We start from the raw sequence: 18,086 nt of genomic DNA on the forward strand, positions 1-18,086 counted from the left end.
GGGCAAGCCATTTTAGTTATGAGAAGAGGGTTTTAGCCTGCTACTAGCAAGGTTGACTTTAACATGATTTCATTTAATAGGAGGAAGAGCATTGTATCAAGCTATGTTATATAGGCACACTCCCGGTGGAAACAGGATATCACCAGTGAGATCTGGTATTTATAGAAAAGTGTTAATACAAATATTTGAATCCAAATCAAATCTTATCATGTCTTAATCATTTTTGCACCAAATTATGGAGAGCAGTAGCAAAAAAGAGTGCCGATAAGTGTCATTACCATTGTCAATAAAATCCTAAAGATACCCATCCCTGCATGTGATTGCTTAGTTATAAGTCTAGGTATGCCATAATAGCCTACTCTTGGTAACCCATTCTGGCTTCTTCAAACTGTTGACTCCAACAAAAGACATACAAATTATGCATTCAAAAAAGACTGATTAATTGGCACTTTTGACATATTAGAGATATAATCTGCGACATTTGAGTTACGTTGTTGTTTCTTGTGGCCATAAATGTAATCGCAGGCGCTTGTGGACAAGAGTTTCTTTCAAAACCGAACATTATTGACTGTATGAAGTCATTAGATTGGCAGTTCTTACATGCGCAAAGTGTTCTCTGTTTGTTCTGATCCAACATTGTGACCCAGAAGTTATGAGAAGAACAGACAGAGAGAGTCTGTATCACTACAGCAGTTGGCTCCCAGCAGTGACTACACTCGCACAGGCGTGTATGCCGCGTTCTATTGGAAAATCGGGAACTTAACACACGGCAGCAAACACAGTGTGCAGAAAGACCTTTTCATACATTTTCAAAAGGTGGGACCCATGTCTTAAAAACCATAGACACAAGTGTGTCTATCTAATGGGAACGAGCGCTCTACTAAATCGCAAGCACACTTTATGAAAGGGTGCGCAGGCATTGCCCTTTTCTAAGCACAGGTGCGTTTTATAACTCACACTTTACTAAGTCGCACATGCTCTTTAGTAAACCACGCCTGCCCTTTAGTAGAGCATGCACACCCATTAGTAAAGTGAGCGTGCAACTTATATAACTCATCTGCATTAAAAAAAAGATAAGTCCATGTCACCTCCAGGGCTCCATACACAGACCCTAATTATTTTAGCAACACATTTTAAAAGGCAAATCTACATAATGACGCTGAACAAAAAGGGCTTTTTTGAAGTAGGAGCAACATTTAGTCTCCTACCATGTGTTTATGTATGTGTGTTTGAAAGTAAGAGCTAGAGAGAGAGTGTCTCTGTATGCCAACAATTGTGTGACAAAGTGCCATGTTGGCATGTAGCACATAGAGACAGGTGGCTGTAATGGAGGTGGCATAGAATGTAAGGCAGACATGTTATTTCATTGGATGATAGCAATGGATGTAACAGGCCGAAAAACTGCATTCTTGAACAGGGGAATGTCCCATTATCATGGCTTTAGAGCTTTTATGTATGACTCCAAGCATTCATTTTTACACATACCTTTGATAAAGTAAAAAGAAAAATAATAATTACAACGTAGACCTTTGACTTTTTGAGTAAACCTTTTTTTATTTTAGTAATTTGCTCATGGTTAGTTTTAGTCAACACAAATAGTTTTCATCTGTGAATAAAGATCAGAGCCTTTATTGTCATATCTCTGTATATATACAGTGCAGTACAGTTTACAGGGGAAAACAATTGTGCTTCTCCTGGTGCAACACAAAAAGCATGAATGATGCGACATCATTGGGAGGTAACCAAGATTCAGACTACACATGAGCTTGATTATTATGTTGAGTTTGTGGACCGCTCCGTGCTGAGGAGTCTGAAGGCTCATCCCTGTCCTGGAGGCCCTGTTGTGATATGTGTGTAGATGGAGGGGGAGATGAGCTAATGATGGGCTCAGTTGACTTCACTTTCCTTCACTAAAGAGCATTCTCTCATGGATGTTTCTGTTGCCCAGGTGTGATAGTGCTAGGTGGAGGGCACAGGAAATAGCATCCCCTTTGGATCTATTGGGGCGATATGCAAAATGAAGGGGGCCAGAATATGATTGTTAAAAAAAAATCTGCGATTGCTGCAGTCTAGACAGTGGGTCAGCTACAGTCAGCCTAATAAAGTCAGTGAGGACCACTCTTAACGCAAAACTATCAAATGTAGGGCTATGTCTGTTTCTCTGTCTTCACTTCGCTGCACTGCAGGTCTGCCTGCAGGTCTGCCTGCAGTGGGAAAGTGGGCGATCACCTATTATTAGCCGAGTAGATCCGCTTTTTGGGTAACTACTACATAGTTATGCACTGCATAACTACTGTATGTAGTAGTTACCCAAAAAGCAGCAGTGTGTAATATCTGAATATTTAGTGGCATCTAGTGGTGTAATTTCTAGAATGCAACGCTCCCTGGGTAACCCCACCACTTTCGAATATTAACAGAAGCTACGGTGGCCTTCAAGGACAAGAAGTTAGTTACTAAAAATGGCATCATCACACTGCCTCAAGTTTTACCACAATATCCAGTAATGAAGTGGAGATATGTTTAGTTATTTATTTTATGGTACTTCTTCTTCGTCTTCCAACATTTACATTTCCCCAGGACACCCACTTTAAAAATTCATATGGCCATTCATTTTGTCTGTTCTGTGCTACTGCAGAATCATGGCAGTGCAAAATGGGGTCCTCCATGGTGGAAGCCCCGCCGTAGATATAAAAGGCTACCTTTATTTTCAAGTGAATATACATTATTTAAAACACTCTTATGAATATTATATTCCATTTCTACCAAGTCTGTTCTGAAAAATGCCAATACATTCTACAGACTATAACTGCTACATAATTATGCATTAACTATTACATAGTTTTGTTTTTTTTAGTTTAGTTTTTATTACCTACTACATAGATATGCATTAACTACTACATCTTTTTTTTGTTGTAACTACTAGGCCACATAGGCCCATTAACGCCAGTAAAAAAACTAAAGATGAAAAGTCTTCCTCGAAAAAATATCCCCATGGTAAGTCATAATTATGAGATAAAAAGTCATAAAGTGAGATGATGTAACAGCTCCTAAGCCTATTAAACTTGACACGGAAATAGATTGTGAGTACATGGAGGACTACTTCAAATGTGACTTTACAACAACTTCATTTGTTCAATTATTCCTCTGCCTGAGCTGCTTCTTACTTAAAAACCTTTTAAGGGTGTGTTTGCTTAGTACAATTCCATTTGATTGAGCAAATTAAGAATTTCATCTGTTGTAAAGCGACGTTTAAAGTAGTCCTCAATGACATGCCTAAGAGCTGCTGCTTCGTCTGTTGTGAGAAAGTATCTCATAATTATGACTTTTTATCTCACAATTAATTATGACTTACCATGGGGATATTTTTCTTTTCTTTTTCTTTTTTACTGGCGAAAATGGGCTTCCATATATAACTATGTTGTAGTAACTATAAAAACTATGTAATAGTAGTAGTTAATACCATTTTGTGTACCTTATTGTAAATTCTTACCACAATATTATTCAAAGGCTGATATTAATACCACAATAGGTAATGTATAATGATTTATTGGGAGAAACCAAACAACTCCATGTAAAAAATTCAGCACCCATATCTAGCAGGAATAATGACTATCCATCTATCTATCTATCTATCTATCTATCTATCTATCTATCTATCTATCTATCTATCTATCCATCCATCCATCCATCCATCCATCCATCCATCCATCCATCCATCCATCCATCCATCCATCCATCCATCCATCCATCCATCCATCCATCCATCCATCCATCTATCTATCCATCCATCTATCTATCTATCTATCTATCTATCTATCTATCTATCTATCTATCTATCTATCTATCTATCTATCTATCTATCTATCTATCTATCTATCTATCTATCTATCTATCTATCTATCTATCTATCTATCTATCTATCTATCTATCTATCTATCTATCTATCTATCTATCTATCTATCTATCTATCTATCTATCTATCTATCTATCTATCTATCTATCTATCTATCTATCTATCTATCTATCTATCTATCTATCTATCTATCTATCTATCTATCTATCTATCTATCTATCTATCTATCTATCTATCTATCTATCTATCTATCTTATCTATCTATCTATCTATCTATCTATCTATCTATCCATCTATCTAGCTATACACTGCAACATTTACTGTACTTATTAACAGCGTATTTGTGCGACACCAGAAAAGAAAGGATGAGTATCACATTTTAACGTGAAAGATGTATTGTCATAACAAGCTGTTTTCATACTGTTAAGAAGGCTGACCTATCACATTATGAAATAATACTATGTATCTTGTTATGAAGTAAAACTCACGTTTTAATAAGGAAATTATGTGCAGGGATTAGTTGAGGAATATGGCTCATTCACATGATTTAATTAAGTTATACTTCATGCTTGTATTTAACATGGTGGATGATATTGTGACATAATGTAAATGTAACATTGGGGGTTCTTTTGTTGCAGGAGCCTGTTTCAAAGGCAGAAAATGAGTCCAGTGAGGAGATGGGCAGAGTGGATGAAGGAGTTGAAGAGTTCTTCACCAAGAAAATTATTCCTGACTATGCACTGTGAGTTGCACAGTTAACACACAGTGCACACACAGTTAACACACAGTGCACACACAGTGCACACACAGTGCGCACAAATACACACACACACACATTCCCTCTCTCTCTCTTGGTGGTCCATTGATTTCGATGTTGACGTCCACTGTTAACCTTTTTGTAAAATTTTAAATAAACAAAAACATACTCTCATACTTTCTCTCTTACTTCTTCCCTATCCTATCACATGGCTATCACAGCCCAAACTCCAATACCACCTTCAACAGACACACACACACACACATGGTTTTTCTTAGGAGTCTGAAAAAATAATGACACTGAAGTTATACATACGTTTAACAGAGCAGGACTGAAATTGAGACCATTAATCACACATACTGTAATCTCACTCAACACTACTTAGCTCACAGTCACAACGGAAAAGTGTTTCGCTGCTCATGGTTGGCCGATATCTAGCCTTCTCTAACAATGCAGTCATTGTGGCATTGCGCTTTTCCAACATAATACATTTGTGATATGTATTGTACACGTGATTGGATTTCACGAAAAACAAGAGAATAAAAAGAATGGAACGATCTCAACTGTTAACATGGGGAATTTAATTCAAAAGAAGCCTGCCTCGCTCCAATTGACTCACGCCACGCCCATAGTATGCACAAGGCCTTAGTGAACTATATTTTACTACAAATGCAATTTGCTGCATTAATTAAGAGACTCAAACACTGTTCTCAGCTGCCCTGAGACGTACTGTATGTACATCCGTGGAAAAAATGAAGAGACCACTCCAAATGTTCAGTGTCCCTTGTTTTACTATTTATAGGCATACAGTAGAATGAACATTGAGGTTTTATTTTAAAAACTTCTGACAACATTTCTACCAAATTCACAATAAAAATATTGTCATTAAGAGCATTTCCATGAAGTAATGTAGAGATGAAGATTGAAGAAAAATCTAGACTGGTCTCTTAATTTTTTCCGCGGCTGTATAATGTAATATCATTCATCTAAAATGATTAGAATAAATAGATATTTGTATAAACATTTACATGTATATATATTTTGGCACAAAAATCCATGCATACACTAGGCATGAATACATAAGCTGGTCGCACGCTATGACAGCAGGTTATGGTTCTGCTTTAAACCTTTCAGATAGGTTCGACAGGTTAAACACCTTTGACATTTTTCTCATTGGCAGGTCTAAGGGGTGGTAGGGCCGATACAAGTATGCATGTGCAAAACAGAACCAATCTAGTTTCATTTAGTCATTTGCGTCACAATACTTGCCTACTACCTGGTTCCATGTGACTCATATACGTATGTAGGCTCCTCCACATTATAGCAAGTTCTTATTGATGGATACAACAACGTCCACATACTAGGCGGCTGCTATGTGTCTATTTTCCATTTCAGTCTTTGGCAATAGCAGCCACGTAGCAATAGCAGCACAGTATCAGCAGCACTGCCTTCTTAGCAGCTGTTTTACCATGTTATTACTGTCCACATTTTCCTATCCTGTAGTTTTTTGCCTGTAAGTGGCACACTTTATTTATTGTTATCCTAAAAGATTTATGAAATGAATTAGCATTTTTTCCTTTCATGGATATATATTCATACCATGTAAACAGCTGAGCGCCATTACCGACAGACAACCCAAAACAGACAGGCTATCTTTCTCAGCACGTCACGTACAAATTAATTCAAGAGGGGTTATTCACTTGTAATTCCCCAATGCGCTCTGTAGCTATCATGGCCATCTGCTTTAAGATGAATGGGTGCTATGTGTGCAAAGTTTACACTTTTATCCTGTAGTGTAATTACAAGCAAAGTGTAATTTTCAAACAAATTGAGGAAGTCCAGCCACTAGACATTTTTAACCTACAATGATGCTAGAAGAAAGCTAAGTAGTTAGGGGACAATGTAAAATCCAGTCCCAATGTCATGGTCATCAGTAGTCATACACATAAAAACCAAAGCATGCACAGGTGATACGCGCACAGAGCAGTAGGCATGAGCACAATAGCATCATGTCGATGGCAAAAAAAAAAAAGTCTTACACTAAGTCAAAATCTGTCAAAGATCTTATTTTAATATTTGTTTCAAATTATTGATTTTGTTTCCTGTATGCACTATAATATTTGTCTAAATATTTAAAGATATCGTATATTTCTATATGAAAATGTCATTTCTCTAAGATATGTCCACATGTACGCGGACTAAAGGACAAATGAAACGGACCAATCAGAGAAGGCTATGGTTACTAGGATACTAGACATGGCCTTAGTGTAAGACTAACTTGCCCCTATGTGATGTCCCCATGAAAAAGGGTTTCAACTCTCTTTCATGTTGTCATTGAATGTTCTGAGATTTCCTCTGGGACTACCTGTGCCTGTGATCAAACCAAACAATCATTTTAAGGTTCATGTCGGTATAAAGAAGGACCCATCAGAGGAGCACAGACATCAGCTACTGTCTACTCCATCCCCTCCTCTAAAGTCTCTGCAGGCAACTTGTGAAGAGAGGGTATCAAGCAGAGCCTCACCATGATGCTTTTCTGCTCGCCGATACTGCTCTGTGCTACTTAAGACTTGGTTTTTATATGCTTGAGTTTTCAGACTAAAACTAAACACCATAGCCATTCCTCACTTTTAGTGGAGCATGGAGTAGCAATCACTGACTAGAGAGGTTTTTCCTCTACTGTATGTGCTGTGTGCATGCTCTATCTCGTTGTGTACTTGAACTGAGCATGTGTCCTGTAGCAGCAGTAGCAGTAGTAGTAGTAGTACTGAGCGTCTCTTCTTGTGTCTGTCGCTCTTTCTGCTGTCTCCCTGCTGCAGAAAAGGCCGGTGGGAGGAGTCAAACCCTGCCCAAGCCACTCCCCCTGAGACAAGCTCCACCCCTCCAGCCTCAACCCCCTTTCCCTCTTTGTCTGACGGTGTCCCCTCCTCTAGCCCCACCGCCACTGTCCCCTGTCCCCCTGTCCCCTCCCCTGACACCACACCCTGCACACACACTGACGCTCCTCCCCTGTCCTCATCCCTCACTCCCCCTGACCCCATCACACCTCCCCCCACCAAAAACATCAAGAAAAAGTTTGGCGACTTCTTTGCCTTCAAGAGGGCTCGAGCCGGCCGAGCCACCAGGGCCGGAGGGGGAGAGGGAGGAGGAGAGGGGCTGAAGGTCAAAAGGACCTCCATAGCCGACCTCATCCGCCCCCTCCGCGAGGCCAGGGACAGGGAGAGAGAGAAGGGGAGAGGGGCGGGCTCAGTGGAGGATGCTAACCTTTCTAATGATGCCACCAACACAGAAGGAAGCAGCGCTGCCACCGCCACCACCAGGAGAACAATGGCGCCTGTCAAGTCAGTGTCCATGGTGACGCCTCCCAGTGAGACAAGCCCTCACATCCCCACCAGCGCTACATTCTCCACCCAAGAAGAAGAAGAAGAAGAAGGAGCAGCTCCAGAGCGCAGCCCCAGCCCTGTGACACCCGGGCAGGACAGCAGTGCTGTGCTGATGAGGGACACGCAGCCAGGAGGAGCTCCACAAGCAGACAGGAGGCTCAAGCTGAACAAGAGGACACTGAGGGAGGGCAAGAGCCAGAGTCTCATCCTGCTCACAGGGTTAGAGCCTGAAGATAAGGAGGACACACACAGCAGGGTCAGTGTGACGATACACTGCACACACACACACATATTCCTATAAGATCCTATATTATGCAATTTTTCGGGTTCAGATTTTTATTTTGTGACTCTACTAAAAACTGTTTTCACGGTGTAGTGTCCAAAAATCCCTTGGTAACACTTTATAATAACTATCCGTTGTAACTCGTTAATAGATCATTAGTAAACTCTTATTTATAACAATGGTAGATAGTTAATAGCTTAATAATTGAATCAGTTCATCTGGGAGGTAATCCGAGATTAACTGATCACGTCACATTCAAGTCCATGGCATGCACAGTGTGTATTGAGTTTATTTAAAAATATTTGAAAATGGGGCTGCCCTCAGTTGCCCATGCACTGTGTATAGTCTATAGCCTATTTCAGCCTCGTCGGTATCTCGGATTACCTCCCAGATGAACTGATTCAATTATTAAGCTATTAACTATCTACCATTGTTATAAATCCTTAACAAACTGCTAACAAACACTTAACAAATCATTAATAATCATTAATTAAGAGTTTACTAATGATCTATTAACGAGTTACAACGGATAGTTATTATAAAGTGTTACCAATCCCTATTTATTTCTCACACTGGCATTGCTGTAATTTGTCTTATAGCCTCTCTGTTAAGACATTCTGTTTAGAGCCTAAACAGAAGTCTCTCTAAGACCCCCCGTCTGCCCTCTGCCTGGAACCTGGCCAATCAGAACAGGCCGGACTGCAGTGCGAGGGAAGATTTGAGCAGACAGGGGATGCCCCCTCCCCTCCCTAAAATCGCCACTGATCAATACTACTCTAATACATGAACAAGACCATTTAATGTCTATGTCTATTTCAAACCATGCGTTTGTATGCGGAACATTAATTGCTCTAATATTCATGTATGGCCTTGCAGAAACATGCGTCGGAGAGCACATCTACCTTTGAGCAGAGGCTTCAGGTGATGTTACACAGAATGGGTGTGGTCAAAACTCCACCTGCCGACACCAGGAGTCAGGTAGGATGTGTGTGGGTGCGTGCGTATGTAAGCACAAGGCGTCAGCCAATAAGACAGAGAAACAAAGCAGCAGGTTAGACTAATTGAGTTGGAAGATGACACAAAGGTGAGCAGCCTGTCTGTTGTAAACATTCACTTACTGCTTCAACTTTGATCTATAGTACTTACTATGTGCAAACAGTTTTCCATTGTAATGAGATATTATTAGTAACATGTAAGTATTCTCCCTTTCAGTTTAACCTCTCTGAATAAGTTGTTGCTTTGATTCCAACCTGTGTGACATTCTGACTGTTCTGTAGTGTCCCAGATCTCACTTATTAGCATAGTATCTTAACTGATATGACGGATGGACAATATAATCAGCAGACACAAGTTGTAATTACCTGTGGTTTATTCTGCTATGTACCTTTGTATAGCAAGAAGAATAAGACCATTACAAAGAGCAACAGTGGGTTGTTGATCAAAGTTTAATGTTATCTAATGTGTGTTTTTTTAGAAAAGAGATGAAGAGATGAGAAAGGCCAACTCTGAAGGTAAGCTTATTTGGTTTCGTATACGGCGTCTTAATCTTAGCCATATCAATAATCTTTATGTAGTAGATCATCATAATCTTTTTTAAAAAATGGTTTTTGCTTTTGTCCCATCAGGTGCTATCCTGGACAAACCTGAGCCACCTCCCACATACCTGAAGCCAAGAACCATGTCCACTTCTTCAGGTATCAATTTTTATCTACGCTACTTTACTTGATTAAAAACATGCCTCCTGGCTTAAAGTAGAGGGATATAATCGGTTCATGCAATACAATGGAGCAACTACCATCAAAAAAATGTCTACATTCACAGTCACAGGATGGACATTATAAACTACACCCTCTCGTCCTTGTTCCCATTAGTCCGTTTGTTGTTTGAAACATTCAGTGCATTTACATGCAGACTCATAATCGGGTAAATAAACGAATAAGACTTCAACAGGACTTGTAAAATGCATGTAAACACCTTTATCCAATGTACTTTGCACACAAACCGGCACATTAACGGACAAGCGAAGTCGGATAAGAACACCTATAACTCGTTCATAGTCGGCATTCTACCTGCATGTATACAGGATCGCATATCTAATTTCGGAGTGAGGAGTCTCTTATTTGTTCAAAAAACCCTTCCAACCTGGACACAATGGCTGTGTTCGGAAAGCCATACTAACGTCCTACTCATACTCATTTTGAGTTCAATTTGAGTATGTGATGGTTTGGGTGTGCGAGTTTGGGTATGCGAGATTTGCCTGGATGAGTACTAACTTCCGGGAAAGAATTTTGGTATGGATCGATTGGATACTTTTCCTAATCAACCGCCCCACAATGCACTGCGTCTTTTCAAGCGACAAGAAGGTTTTTTTTTTTTATTCTATATTTACAATTCTGCATTTCCTGCACAACACAGGACTGTATGTAAAAAAATCTAGTTCTATATCTAACCTGTAGAGGGCAGCAATACACTAAACAGCGTCTAAACAGCCTGAATCTTATAAGAAGAAGAAGAAATCTTAATTGCTTGAGTATACTTCAGTGTGAATGTTTCGATGCACCTCGCAATCGATCTTTAACAGTATGTAGTATAAGGATGTTGAGTATGTAGGAGGGAGGACGTTAGTATGGCTTTCCGAACACTACCAATGATTGATCTGGGCTCTCCTCCACCAAAGAGGAGTGATTGAGCACATCTCTGCCCCCTGTCTCCTGCAGCAGAGCCCAGGCATCCTGTGAGAGTGCTGGAGCCTATCCTCCGACCAGACCGTCTCCCTCCTCACCCAAAGCCCACCGTCCCCGACCGGCCTCGGCCCGCTGTAGCAGCCAAGCCCCCTCTGCCCACCCCTCCTCCAACCCACACCGCCAGGCCCTGCTCTGCCCCGCCACACAGCAGCAACGCAGAGGCAGTACAGCTGAGAGCACCCCCTCCTGATGGCAGGCCAGCACAGGTATCACAGCACTCACTCACTCACTCACTCACTCACTCACTCACTCACTCACTCAACTACAGCCTCCAAGGTCACCATAAAGTAAAATCAGAGGTTTTTGTAGGACTGCTGTATGAGATATATATTTTTGTCCAGCTATAGTGCTGGAGCTAATCAATACATTAGTGAATATCACCACAAATGATCATCTATTTCTGGCTTGGCATACTTGTTCTCTGCCTCTATATGCTCATATGGAATAGGAATGAATGAATAAAGACATGTATGTCAGACATATCAAAATAATACAAAACAAAGAAGAAAAAGCACAAAAATAATGTTCAAATTAGTTCACAAATTTAAACAAAATTAAAAGCATATTACAAAAATATATTATGATATATACCATCATTGATGTGCCAGAACAGGAGTAGGAAGAAACTTATTTAATCTTACCCATTATCTCTCCACAGCTCAATGATTATTAGCGGACCTATGATGCTTTTTGACTTTTATGACCTATAAACGTTGTTATGATGATTCATAGTCATGCTTAACCAACCATACTAAATTATCAAATAATGACTTACATGCATTTCGACGTATTCCCTGCTGACCGTCTGGGGTGTCTGTGCAGAGCACTAAACACTATTCTAGCCAGTCGAGAAGTCACGTGTTCAAAGCGGTCTACCCTTCCGTAACTTTGTGACGTTGCATGTAACTTTGTGAAGTCACCACGCGGATGTTTCCATGTATGGTAATGCTGTCACTTCCCTGTTCGCGTCTGCCTCGCGCCCTTATAGGTCCATGCTCACGCTTCCCGCCACTGAAAGTGTTCCGGAAGGAAGGTAACCAATCACAACGGAGTGGGGTTTGCAGGAGGGGGGGGAAGGGGAGCGGAGATGGCCGATCACAGGCGGAGGGAGCGGAGATTGCCGAAGCACACACACTCAAGTGTTGACAGGATGTGCTGGATCGCCAAAATAAGAGAAAGAGCTTCCCGAAAATCTACATAGTTTTTTGTGATGTGATTCGTGTCAGGTTGCTCTATAGCAGTGTAAAACAAGAAATTAAGACCAGAAAAGTAGTATAATAGGTCCTCTTTAATGAATACACTTCCCTTCCATATCATTGTGTATATCACATTTTTCTCCCTAGAATGGAAGCCTGGAGTGTATCCACGGTGCTACTCTGTCCCCCACTAAGAAGCTCCTTCCTTCAGCCCTGTCTCCATGGAGGGCTAGCTGTGCACAGGAGCGCTCTGAGAAGGCCCAGTCAGTGACCGACGGTGAGTGTATGTTATCACTGGGGCTGTAAAGATATGCCGTTCGAACAGGGCCACTGCTAAGCTTTTGGAGGCCCTAAGCTTAAATGGGCCCCCCCAAACACACACACACACACAAAACCTTCACTCAATTTGAGTGCGTCCAATGTCTACAGTGACAATTGTCAACTACACGTTAAATATGAGTCGTGGTTGTGACAGAAAGTGACTTTAAGAGATGACACGCCTTCAGAGTGGATTAACTCTTAGCTGCTGCTGTGTAGCGTAAGACATCTAGCCAAGGTTGCTGACGTTAGCTAGCATTATCACTGAATGTTTACAAAACACAAACTTACAAGCAAGGGAAGCACGGGTGCCATCTCTCAGTTTTCTCTTTCAAACAATCTTGTTTCATTCAACAAGATTGATTTGAAGCCCGGTCTGTGCACATCCATTATTTTTTGACCGTTTTGCATTTGCTTTCTTTCAGAGAGCTTCCCTAAGCCCCGCGTACACACCAAGCCCCTCCCACAACGCAGAGCTGTGTCTGTCCACGAAGACACTCTGACCATGACACAAGGTGAGACAGTGGAATGAGGACGTATGAAAGCTTAACACTTGCCAGATGGAACACCAAAAACTGAATGATAATCATTGTCAGTGTAATAGTAATGACATGAAACCACACGCCTTTGAAAGGTTGAGGAAGTCATTTTTTTTTCAGATACTACAGATTTAATAAACTATAAGCCTCAGTTAGTCTGACAAACCCAGACTAGATTGAATGTTCCAAATTTAGTTTTTCGGTTCTTAAGATTTGTGCAAAAAAAGGAGGAAAGATGAATGCTGCTGAGCAAATACGTAGTAGAAGGCCTCAAGGCACACTGGAAGGTCTGGAGATCAGACCATACATACCATACATATAGCCTTTGGTGTCCTTGACAAAGTAAGATAAGGGTAAGGGCTTGAATATTACTTGTTAGAAAAACTGTACGAACCTTGATTAAAGTTAAGTCTCCTATAAGTCTCTCATATCTCATATGTCATATCTCGGACTCGTACACAAGAATTTCACTATGCATTGCCCTGTGCTATTGTGTGTGTGACAAATAATCAAACTAACCAACTAACTCTCTCAGAGCTGAAGGCAGTATTACAGAGGTCGCCCATCCGTTTCCGGGGCAACAGAGGGGACCTGCCCACCTGTTCTGAAGACCCATCTAGTGCCGAGGAAGCACAGAGAGCTCAGGGGAGGGACCGAGGTGTGGACCAGTCATGCTCATAGCTATTCTTAATCTTTCACTTGTTGCTTTTTCTTTCTATCTGGGATCTAAAACCTATTCTTCTATCCGTCTGTCTTGTCTGTTCCCAATCCATCCATCCGTCCAGTCAGTGACACGGGGAAACAGTCAGCTGACGAGAGGGGAAGGCCTGGCTGCTGTGGAGGGCAGCAGCAGGAGGACACTGGAGGTCCCTGCCCTACTGCTCCACTCTCCAGTGCAGCTCCAGCACTACTAAGCCCCACTGTGGAAAAGCCTCCTGTCAGCCCCGCGGCCCACATCAAGAGCCCCAGCAGCACAGCGCCATCCTGTCCCCGATCTAGAGACAAACTGCTGGTGTCCCCTCCACCCACCCAAGAAAACCCCCCCAGCAAAATGACAGCCGCGTCTGAAAAAAAGCCCCCGGCATGTCCCCTGTCCCACACGGAGAAGAACTGGCCCCCCGGCACAATGCAGCAGAGCAAGAGCACACAGCAGAGAGGAGCAGGGGAGCACACCACAGAGCCAGCACACAAAAGACCTGAGCCCCCTCTGTCTGAATAACACACACAAAACCAAGCACACACAACCACACACACACACACACACACAACCACGCAACCAAGCACACACACACACACACACACACACACACACACACACAACCACACAACCACGCATACACAACCACACACACACACACACAACCACACACAACCACACAACCACGCATACACAACCACACACACACACACACACACACACACACACACACACACACACACACACACACACACACACACACACACACACACACACACACACACACACCCAGACTTACCTGAGGAGGGAGAGGAGGGGGGTCTGTGACGTCACAAACTGGGAGGGTATACAAGGTCTGAGGTTGTGGCATGAATGTTGCACCGTCCTGCAGTAAACAGCTGCTGTGTTCACTTAACGCCTGTACAATTGGTATGTTGGCTCTTAAACACAGACTGCACAAATGGTCCAGTCAGAACAGTCCAGATTGTGGATTGTGAAATCTGTGCTTATGAACCCCAAACTGTAAATGTGCATACGTTAACTGTAGCCACGCTGGTAACATACTCTCAAGCCTTGTTTCCATTGAGCGGTACTGTTTCGATTTTAAACGGCATGCAATTGTTTGCGTTTCCACTGCCAAGCCATCCAACAGGGTCCCAAAAAGGGTGGAGCTACACACTGCAGTCCATTGATTTGTCCACAGAATCATTATTCCCGTGTGAGAGATTAACTGCTGTGTGTCATTTTCTTGCAAAGAGTTTTTCCTTCTTCATTGAATGAATCAGTGGGCTACACTGTGTCCCACTGCTATGAGGTCACCATTCTTACGTAGCGGCTATCGCCTGTCCAGCATGGACCCTGCCTACAAAGTATGGGTACCGTCTGCATGGAAACACCAGATCTAAAGGCTAACCGTTCAGTACCAAACCATACGGTACCAAACTGAACTGTACCGCTCACGGGAAATGAGGCATAACTACACAGTGCCAGACACCCCCCCTGCCTATTTGATCTCCACATCTGGCTCATCTGAATCCCAAGAAACAGTTTGTCTGCTGAGTGTCTGGTGGTGTGTGTTGACACAGTTCATCTCTGACCAGGACATTCACTCCACCATCAATCCAGTTCATTTTTTCTCCACATTCACTATCTTCTCATCTCCATGCATTGATCAAACCTGTGTTGGATAACTAGTCGTTTTTTTTCACTGACGTTAAAACATGTTTTCAACTCATTTAACTCCCTGCCTCATTCTGTACCACCAAGGGCTGTCTGCGTCCACTAGCATGGTTCAATTGAGTAATATGCAAATAGGAACCTTTAGAGTTGGCTTTGCTTTCAGTCTTAACGCATCTTTAAGACTCAATGTCAGCCAAGTCATTTCAATGACGCCAAATGAAAGGACTAGAGCATCAACTTGGTGCTTGTGACATCATTATTCTGCACTCTCCACTAAAGGAATGTAGACGATCAACACATTTGACACATTTTTTATTTTTATTTTTTTTGCCTGTTACATGAGCATTAAATTGCCATTTTATTACTCAGTCTGGATTCTATTAGTTGTTTGGGAGGGAGTTCACCCCTGCATCCCCAAACCTATCACTGTGGGATCAATCAACTCATTGTCAATGACTTTCCAGTGGAGACAGAGGCTGTGTTAGTTGGGAATAGAACTTTTTATCAAATCACTGTAATCTGTTTTGCGACATGTCAAGCACGTTCAATGCTTGACTTGTGTTACTACTGAGGTCTTGCACTCATACATCTAGAGAAAAGCTTAAAGTATAAGCTCTCTTTTTCTAATTCTGTCATGCGACTTCCAAGGTAGCTAATTCCATATGGGATAACAGCATCACCACTATGCCAGACCTTGTGACAACAGACAAGTGTGTAAACAGCATGAATAGAAATGGAACAGTGCCAAAAACAGTGAAATGTATGGATGGCAGCAAATAAAATCACTATGCTCAGGGAGATATAGTACAACGGGCAATGAGTAAGGTTTATTTAACTCATATGATACGGGTTGTTGTAATGATAACTATGGTCAAATGAAGCATGTATGATTATGGTATTTGGTGCACTGAGTTACACATAATGTAATGTAATGTCAAGAAAAACCAAGCCCTATATACAGCTATGTGTTGCTGGATAGAACATCACTGCAGGACCTCAGCAGTGCACAGCCACTCCATTCTTTGTCATTGGGGCTTTTATTTGACTCTGTCCATTTTCACAACAGTCTCATAGCTGTGTCAGTTGAATCCATGTCTCAGTGGGTGATTATTTTAAACCCTCATGCTTTTGCTCACTGCTTCAATTGGTTTTTCCAACAGATGAAAGTTTCAATCACTCTGCAGGAAATGGAAATGTGTACGTCAATCTTTTTTTTAAGATAATTTTTTGGCATTTTCAAGCTTTATTAGATAGTACAGAGTTGAAATGGGGAGACAGAGAGAGGGGGATGACCTGCTGTAAAGGTCTACGGGTCGGATTTGAACCCGCAACCACTGCAACGAAGGCCAGAGCCAATATGGTACACGCTCTATCCACTACGTCACCGGAGCGCCCACGTCAATAATTTTTACTATTCTTTACAATAGACCTATCACGTCATCTAAGTGGGATTGCTTTTCTATCAGTATTTTTTTTTTGCCTCTGATATTTTCCCGTCTTTTACAATCTCGAGATAGCACATGTAAATCTCGTCATGTCTCTGCATGTGTTCTGTGGATTCACATTGCACAGTGTAGTCTACATTCAAATCAATTGAGTTCAATCATTCCGTTAGACATAATACAGTACATGGAATAACCATGCCCATGAGAGAAGGACCATGATAGGATCTTAATAAGGGACCAACATATGAGCAGAAATGTGTCTGAGATATTACAACAGGAGTGTGTTCAGTCTATTGTATTCTCAGGGCGGTTGTGGAGCATGTGTGTGTGTGTTTTGTAAAGAGCAGACCTTAGCTTAGCTCCTTGGGCTGTCAGCACCTGAGCCTCCGTCACATCCTTTGGGGATAATTTATTTTCTACCTTAATGTTTATCTTGCCTTGCACGCACAGAATATATATGTATAAAAACGACATCAAGCAAAAGAAAAAAAAACTGTTATGAACTGAAATTGTAAATGGATAATTTGTTAATAATGATTAAAATGATAAGTTATGAGATGTGTCATAACTTGGAACTCTTGTTTTAATTTCAAGTGTGTTGTTTTAAAGTCTTTATGCCTTGGACATAAATTACCTTGGTAAATCTCCATGGTAACTTATGTCCCTCCGCTTTTATGCAACCGGATCATGGCTAACTCAAGCCAGGATAACCAAAATATCCTAGGTTAATCCCTTATCTTAGTTTTATGCAATAGGCCCCCGAAGGTCGACATTTCTGATTGGTTGTATGCAATATCCGGGGATAACTTTAAGACACCCCTGGGTCCGCACCTGGGTCCCAAACCCCCCCCCCCCCAGTCATTACAGACCATCCAGATTGTTACCAATACAAAGTTGAAAAGCTAGCGTCTGTGATGGTATGGAGGTGGGTTAGTGCCCATGGAGTGGGTAACTTGCACATCGGTGAAGGCATCATTAATGCTAAAAAGTATATACATGTTTTAGAGCAACATGCTTCCATCCAGACAACGTCTATTTCAGGGACGTCCCCTCTTATTTAAGCAGAACAATACCAAGCCACATTCTGCACGTCTTAATACAGCTTGGCTTCATAGGAACAGAGTGCAGGTACTAGACTGGCCTGCAGTCCATACCTGTCTCCCATTGAAAAAATGTGCATTATGAAGCTCA

General features: G+C 41.6%; 1 protein-coding gene across 1 annotated transcript in view; it reads left to right on the forward strand.

Moving 5' to 3' along the window:
* Positions 1-14,292, forward strand: part of carmil2 (capping protein regulator and myosin 1 linker 2) — a gene marked incomplete at both ends in the record, with an annotated part of 44,326 nt that extends 30,034 nt beyond the window's left edge. The window contains 10 exons of the mRNA XM_080027702.1: positions 4,492-4,595; positions 7,430-8,249; positions 9,153-9,254; positions 9,751-9,787; positions 9,902-9,970; positions 10,994-11,226; positions 12,364-12,493; positions 12,960-13,049; positions 13,609-13,731; positions 13,859-14,292. Of these exons, the coding sequence (XP_079883828.1) occupies positions 4,492-4,595; positions 7,430-8,249; positions 9,153-9,254; positions 9,751-9,787; positions 9,902-9,970; positions 10,994-11,226; positions 12,364-12,493; positions 12,960-13,049; positions 13,609-13,731; positions 13,859-14,292 (2,142 nt within the window). The remainder of the gene's footprint in view (positions 1-4,491; positions 4,596-7,429; positions 8,250-9,152; positions 9,255-9,750; positions 9,788-9,901; positions 9,971-10,993; positions 11,227-12,363; positions 12,494-12,959; positions 13,050-13,608; positions 13,732-13,858) is intronic.
* Between the last annotated feature and the right edge of the window lie 3,794 nt (positions 14,293-18,086).

This window comes from Ammodytes marinus, assembly GCF_949987685.1.
Source record: "Ammodytes marinus genome assembly, chromosome: 5".
In the NCBI taxonomy this organism is placed as follows: Eukaryota; Metazoa; Chordata; class Actinopteri; order Uranoscopiformes; family Ammodytidae; genus Ammodytes; species Ammodytes marinus.